The 7,928-nt window shown below is 36.5% G+C and overlaps 1 protein-coding gene across 3 annotated transcripts in view; it reads right to left on the reverse strand.

Moving 5' to 3' along the window:
- The window catches only part of LOC107141310 (broad substrate specificity ATP-binding cassette transporter ABCG2-like), a 113,198-nt gene that overhangs the window by 12,413 nt on the left and 92,857 nt on the right, over window positions 1-7,928 (reverse strand). For all 3 annotated transcript variants that reach the window (XM_048813596.1, XM_015484543.2, XM_015484542.2), the window contains exons 7-10: window positions 6,978-7,129; window positions 6,273-6,377; window positions 4,747-4,997; window positions 335-417 (exon numbers count right to left, since the gene is read on the reverse strand). In XM_048813596.1, the coding sequence (XP_048669553.1) occupies window positions 335-417; window positions 4,747-4,997; window positions 6,273-6,377; window positions 6,978-7,129 (591 nt within the window). The remainder of the gene's footprint in view (window positions 1-334; window positions 418-4,746; window positions 4,998-6,272; window positions 6,378-6,977; window positions 7,130-7,928) is intronic.

Genomic DNA, 7,928 nt, shown 5'->3' on the forward strand with positions numbered 1-7,928 from the left:
TTTGGGAAGATTTAAAAAAGAGTTCCTGGAGTAGGATGGTGGTGACTTTTGAACAATCATGTCAATATACTTAAAGCTATTTAACTATATACTATGATGGTTAAAAAGGCAAATTTTATGTTCTGTATCAAAAGAGACATAAATATGTGTTTGTGCATGTGAAAAACAAAAGTAACTCTTCCATTCAGTTTTCAATTCACTCATTCACCCAACCCCAAAAGACAATAGTGCCATTTAGGCTGTACTTGTCTTAAATTCAAATTCTTAACGGATGTTCATGAATTGAACAAAGTAATAGCATTTTTATTTTAAATCAAGATCCAGATTTACTTACCTATTCTGAATTCCACTATAATCATTGCTTAGCCCGAAGTAAATTGCACCTATAACCAGTGCCAATACGATTGTGACAGCAACCTTTTCAAAAAGAAGAATGAAAACAAACGAACAACAAAAAAAAGAGTTCTGATTAGAGGTAACAATTTTAACATCATTGATTTTCACACAATACATGGCAATATAATCAGATCTCTCCATTGAGATAAACATTTTTAATGCTTTGACCACAGTCCCTGGGAGAATATAAAGCAGTATATGTTATTAGACTGCTTTCTAAACAACCAGCAAATCAAGGTATTTGTTGTTTGGAGAACTGACAGAACAACAAAGCAGATGACTGCCAGTTCCGGGTCCAGCTCAGGTGCTGAACTGACAAATGCCACACAGGAAGCAAAGTGATGCAAACACCTAATTAGGTCATTTGGGAAATAAAACCAAATCTAAGTGGCCTGGAGTTTGGGCCTGAACTTTCAACCTTTGTGTCAGTGAACATGCAGTTTCATACTTCAAGACAGTAAAATGAAAACAGGATGTCTTTACTCTTAACAATAAAAATAAACAAAAATTTTAAAGCACACACACAAATTCAAACAATGGAATTTTGCACGATAAAGGAAGTAGGTGTGAGCTGGACTCCACCTCTCCAAGGCCTGGGGAGTCAGAGTCCGCATGGGAAAGTGCATTGTCACTGTCACCAAAGCACTCAGCCAGCTCTCTCTGGGAGCACCCAAGTATTTCCATTACCATCTCCTCTGTTACTGCTTCTCCTTCAACCTCAGTCACTGAAGCATTCAGTCAACACATCACACCTGAGCTGCCAAGACGTGATCATCCTCACCCATCTTCACCTACTCAGTCTACGTGGAGAGTTCCAAGGACACTGGACAAAGCACTTTGGGATTTAGGATAAAAATTCTTTTAAGGATGCTTCAACTAGCAAAGGATTAATTTTCCATTATTATATAATTTGTGTAAAGAATTCTATTTTATTATTATCATTCATAGGATAATAATAAAAATATAAGAAATGGTAATCTAAAGAAAACAAAATACCCTACCATGTGTCTAAGAAAATTCAAAGTTATTCAAAAATCTCAGTGCTATAACAATATCAAGACATGAAGTACTTCATGAAGGACACTTTTTTTGGCATGAAGCAAACAAAAGAAGAAAGACAGTCAGGGCTGGGATTGTGGCTCAGTGGCAGAGCGCTTGTCTCACGTGTATGATGCACTGGGTTCAATCCTCAGCACCACATAAAAATAAAAAAATAAATAAAATTTAAAAAGACTCATAATCTGAAAAGGCCAGTCTGGAAAGAATATTATTTAAAGATATCCTTAAAAGTCTCCTCATTAATAAGACAGAAATTTAGGGGGAAAACATCCATTACCCTGTCATATTTTCAGTCTCCTCAGAATATACCCTATTTCATTAGAATAGATCAATTTTGCAAAATAAACACAGATAGCCCTATTAACATGCAGCATGCACTTGTATGTGAGATTCTATACTTTCACACAGTATAAAAAGACTTAAGTCTTTTTCTTTGTCAGTCTTTCAAACTAGACACTCCATATTCTTTTGCATTCAAACTTGATATACACTAACATTGTCAGTATTATCATTAGGATGTTTTCTAAAGGCATCAAAGTTCAAAAACTCAGGCCAATTTTCTAACACACTGACAAAATATGAAACTATCCCTTGTTCATATCATGCTTTTGCAAGGTGTGTCTATTATTCTTCCTTGGATGAAAAAATTAAAAACACCAGGCAAACTAAACATTGCACAAAAAAAAAAAAAAAATGGTGCAAATGACCCTATTCCAAACTTTCCACATCTGACCTCTGTTCTGAACAGAAGGATAAAAAAAGAAATTCTCCAACGATGTTATTCTGTATCTGCTAAAAAATGTTTAACCAATATTTCTCAGGGTGTGTCCTAAGGGATATTTGTAACTATCACTAAAAAAAAAAATGAACTCATAGTCAAATGTTTAATATGCTATAGAAATTATGATTCTTCAAGAGATCAATGAAAAAAGTCTTCCAAAGATCAGAAAACATTTGGCACATAAATGAATGTTAAATCTTTCTATATGGACAATCCACTGATTTCAAGGTCTTCCAAATATAACCTCTGGTTAAAGGCTAAGTCTGAATTATATAAATAAATAACTAGTTCAAACCAAAGTACAGCAATATGTCAATAGATACAAGATTTATGAGCCAAAAGTCATCAAACATTTTAACATTAAAAACTTAGAGAAATAAAAAAACACACAAGATTAAGGATGCTACATCAAGGATCCGTAAATTATAGCCCACAGACCAAATAGGACCAGCCCCCCTATTTTTGTTAAGTCCATGAACAAGAATTGTTTGGGTCAATTTGTAATAGTTGAGGGTGGGGGTAAGATAAGGAATATTTTTTGCAATACAAAATTCATGTGAAACTCAAACTTCAATGTCCGTGAATAAAGTTTTATCAGAACACAGCCACATTCATTTGTTTATGTAGGAACCATGGCTGGTTCATGCTAAAATGACAAGGTTGAATACATTAGAAAAAGAGCATATATGGCCTGCAATTCTTAGGGCTTGCCTTCTACGCTAACACTCTAGTAGCGACAAACCTTAACAACGGTTGTCCCAGTAAGCTCCAGGAGCTATAAATATCTACCCTTATTCGAGAGACTGCGTATCAGTGAACATGGCTAGAATTCCTTTTGTGGAACCCAGTTGACTGATGAGGCAAGTAGGCTGAACATGCAACCTGCAGGCTCTGGGCCTGCTGTCTGCACCTTACAGAAGCCAAGACCCAAAACAGGCACAATACAGATGCATTATAAATAGGTGTGTTCTAATTATGCCCTGCCCACAACTATTACATGTGTGTCTTGAACAAGACACTTATAAACCAATTTAGAGGCAAGTAAGAAAAACCTAATTCATAAATCACACTAAAGAATCAACTCATTTCATCATCTAACTGTTGAACAACGGGCCACCAAGGTTGATGGAGCTAACTGACCTGATGTATTCCCAAATGACATCAAATCTATTACCAAAGAATAAAATGTTACTCTTGGTTGACAGGACACAAAAGAGCTTGTGTTCTGACAGGAATGCCAAATCACAAAAATCAAAAATGTTTGGAGCAATGGACAGACAGCACAGCTGAAATAAGGATGCAGGCTCTCAGATACACATGAGAGGCTCATGCTGAGAAGTCAGTATATTTCATTAGAGCGACAACATGCCACCTTTTCATACTTACCAGAAACTCAGTGACTGATAATGAAAACAGCAACTCCAAAACAACCAGATAACTGATTTTCTTAAAAATGATGAATAAATGAACTGGGAATATTAGTTTTTTGTGTGTGACACAGGGTTAAGAATAATAGAAAAATATTACAGGGGTTAAGAATAACAGAGGGACTGTGGCTCAGTGGTAGTGCCCTTGCCTGGCATGCATGATGCACTGGGTTCAATTCTCAGCACCACATACAAATAAATAAAATAAAGGTCCACTAACAACTAAAAAAAAAATTTTTTTAAAGAATAATAGAAAAATATTACAGAGTGATAATCAATAACTACATTAGAGCCAACCAAAAGAAGAAAGAAAACATGATCTCACTGTTAAGAGAGCCTTATTAAGGATGGTTATTACCTGTGTAGAATAGGCAAACTCTCTGAACTATCTATTGCTTTCCAAAGATAAGAATTTCTCAATAAGGAAGGCCAATCATAAGGAACATCACTTTGCATACAGGCTCTTCCCTCAGATGGTGGACAGCCAGACAGACTTCAGGTGTTGAACAACCTCAGCACCTGATCTCAACTGTAAACCAATCCTATTCTCTGCACCTCCTTCTCTCTCCCTCCCTTTTCCACTCCTTCTCTGCTGAAATTTCTTCATAGGCCCATCTGACATGCTATATATTTTCTCTATTCAGTTATCATTATTCTGCTCTCATAGGAAAATAAGCTACAAGAGCAGAGACTTATTTTTATCCATATTGTCCACTACTATATTAGAGTCTTCAAAACACAAAACATGGCCTTGGGTTGAACTTTTGGAATCAATCAGTGAATGACAGTGCATAGCTACTAGCAAACCACATGTATGGCTCACATTGCCTTTACTTTATATTTAAAAAGAAAATTTCTACTAAGACTATCCATTATGGGTTGTTTAAACAACAAAAAATTCCGAGAGAGTAAATTTTTACTTGTTCTATTCACTATCTCTACATCTCAAATGGAGTGGTGGGGATGACAAGTCGATGGAGGGCTGGGTAGAAGATACACATATTCCTGAAGTGGACCACACCAGAACCAAATAGCTCCCACCTGAGTACTTCACGGCACAGTGAAAACAATCTGTCAGGTTACCTGAGCTACAGAGGCCTGGGGATTACCCAGTAAATTTTTGAACGAACGCTTGGTAATCCATCTGAGCTGATGACAGAAGGAGGTGACATAGGTGATATCCTTAAAGGCTAAGCTCCTCTTCTTCTTTTGATCACTTGAGAGGTGATCTAACTCAGTTTTTGTGTCTTTGCAGAAGGAGGAATTGGTGTAGAACTCAGCTAATTTTTCTATGATTGGCTTTTCTTTCTTGGAAGTCTCTTCAGAGTTGTTTGCTTTAGAATAAAAGTGGACAAAGAAGGGAAATATTACTGACAGATAAAACTGATTTAACTCAATTTTCTGTGACCCCTTTTTGCACAGCTTCTTAATTCTAAAGGTTGAGTAATTAAAAGTTATTAGTTTTTGTCATTGCTTTACACATCAGAAAAACACAAGTAACTGAACTGGACAATGCCATGATCTTATGATACAACAAATTCAATGACCTTTGCCTATTTGGACTCTTGTTATTGTTGTCATGATTGTTTTGTTTTATTAGAGCTTTATAGTTAAACATAGTAGTTGGATTTATCCCAACAAAATCATATATGCATGGAATTGAATTTTGGTTCAATCCCGCCCCGCCCCCCATTCTCCTTCCTCTACTCTATGGATCTTCCTTTCACTTCTCTATTTATTTTTAATTATTTTCTTCTACTTATACATAAAGGCAAAATTTCCTGTGGTTATTTATTCATGCACATAGCATGATTTTTAATTCTGCATTTCCTCCCCTTTCCCATCCCTCCTCTCTCCCTCTAGATCTCCTTCTTCTTCTCTACTGATCTTCCCTGTAACTTTATGATATCCAATCCTTCTCGCCTTCTTTCCTTTATTTTGCTCTACTTTCCACATATTTGAGAGAAGATTCAAACCTTCGTTTTCTGAGTCTGGCTTATTTTACTTAGCATGATACTCTCTATTTCCATCCATTTACCAGCAAATGCCATAATTTCATCCTTCTTTAAGTAAAACTCCATGGTGAATATATATCAAAATTTCTTAATCCATTCATCTATGGATGGATATCTGGGTTGATTACATAATTTTGCTATTATGAATTGTGCTGCTATAAACATTGAGGTGGCTATATTGCTATCCTATGCTGCTTATAGTTCTTTTCAATAAATACCAAGGAATAGGATAGCTGGGTTATATGGTGGTTCCATTCCTAGTATTTTAAGGAATCTCCATACGACTTTCCAGTGAACTCTAATTTTTTTAAACAGACTTATCATACAGAGTTATAAATCTTTATATAAAAATCTGATTCTTGCTTTTTACTATGTGCCAATGCATAAAGTGTCAAGTTTCTATTTTAAAAATACCATACACAATGAAAATATTGACTTTTAGTGGAAACTACCCTTATAACAGTACCATACATGCATATAAAAACACCCACAGGACACAGCATCCACAAAGCCAGGTTTCAATGAGCCATCGCATTGTTGAACATCAGTCAAATCAATTAGGCAAAAATCCGTGAATCTAAGAGACACACATACCTTCAGAGTCTTCTACCTCTCTGTTTAATACCACAGCAGAAGAGTCTCCATTAATGATATCCAGAAAGAAATCTGCAGGGTTGTTATAGGGCTCACAACGGTAACCTATAAAAGAAAACACTCCAAAACTCAACCTCATAGTCTTAGGAAATAAGGAAGACTCATTTTCAGAGGGTGATGGAGGTGAGGAGAAAGGGAAGAGAAAATCTAACAGATTTCTCCTTCATCTTCTTGCTCTCTTTTCCCCTCACTGATTTATCCTCTTATATATTCAATCATAGTGTTTCAAAAACCCTGTCTCCCAGCAAAAAGCAAACAAAAACAATATTCCAAAGCAATTTTGGACTCTTCAAAACATCTTGTATTAGTCTTTACCTATCATAAATCCTGAAACCCAAAACAGCTATCACTAGTACTTATCATGACTTCTTCAAAAATCTAACTCTAAGTCCAAGAAAAAAAAAGTTAACTTCCTAGTACATTGTGCTGAGTTCACCTAGGGAATTTCAGACTGGAAGTGCACATGTCAGAAATGATTGCATCTACACCTTTTAAACTCAGAGGTCCAAATTATCACCTTTCATGCTGCCATATTCCCAAATCCAGAACTCAAACAGCACTCCTATTGACCTCTCTGCTCTTCCTATGTCTGCTCTTCCTCGTCTAATGAATAAAGAAACTAGTGCATGAAAAGGTCGACCACACCTGCTGATTCGAAGTACCCCAAAGCCTCCTGTGCAGGACCATGGTACATGAGCTTTCCTGAGGCCAATAAGGTGAGGCTGTCAAACAGCTTGAAGATGGAGTAGCGAGGCTGATGAATGGAGAAGATGATTGTTCGTCCACGCTTAGACATCCTAAAAGAGGGACAATAAAGTATTGTTAAGCATCTAAACCTTGCACTTTTTTTTTTTTTTTTTTGGTATTGGGGATTGAACTCACGGGCACTCAACCACTGAGCCATATCCTCAGCCCTATTTTGTATTTTATTTAGAGACAGGGTTTCACCGAGTTGCTAAGTGCCTCACTGTTGCTGAGTCTGGCTTTGAACCTGTGATCCTCCTGACTCAGCCTCCCCAGCTGCTGGGATTACTGGTGTGCGCCATGGTGGCTGGCCTAAACCTTGCACTTCTTGGTAAAATACTTTTGTTTCTTTCCACTGTTACTTCCATTGATCCCAATTCAACATGATTTTTCTCTTACAAATGTCTCATCTCATCCTATATAACCAACTTGTTAGGAGGAGAAATTAAATTCAATTGCTTTCATGAAAAAATAAGGCAGTAGGGAGTGTAGTCCAATAGTAGAAGTTGTAGTAGTAGTAGAAGTAGTAGAAGTATATATGTTTAACATATATAAGACCCTGCATTCAAAAGAAACAATAAGAGAGGTAAATAGGGAGCCTACATCCTGGGAACAAATCTTTACTCCTCACACTTCAGATAGAGCCCTAATATCCAGAGTATACAAAGAACTCCAAAAATTAGACAATAAGATAACAAATAACCCAATCAACAAATGGGCCAAGGACCTGAACAGACACTTCTCAGAGGAGGACATACAATCAATCAACAAGTACATGAAAAAATGCTCACCATCTCTAGCAGTCAGAGAAATGCCAATCAAAACCACCCTAAGATACCATCTCACTCCAGT

The sequence above is a fragment of the Marmota marmota genome, unplaced genomic scaffold (genome assembly GCF_001458135.2).
Source record: "Marmota marmota marmota unplaced genomic scaffold, marMar, whole genome shotgun sequence".
NCBI lineage: Eukaryota > Metazoa > Chordata > Mammalia > Rodentia > Sciuridae > Marmota > Marmota marmota.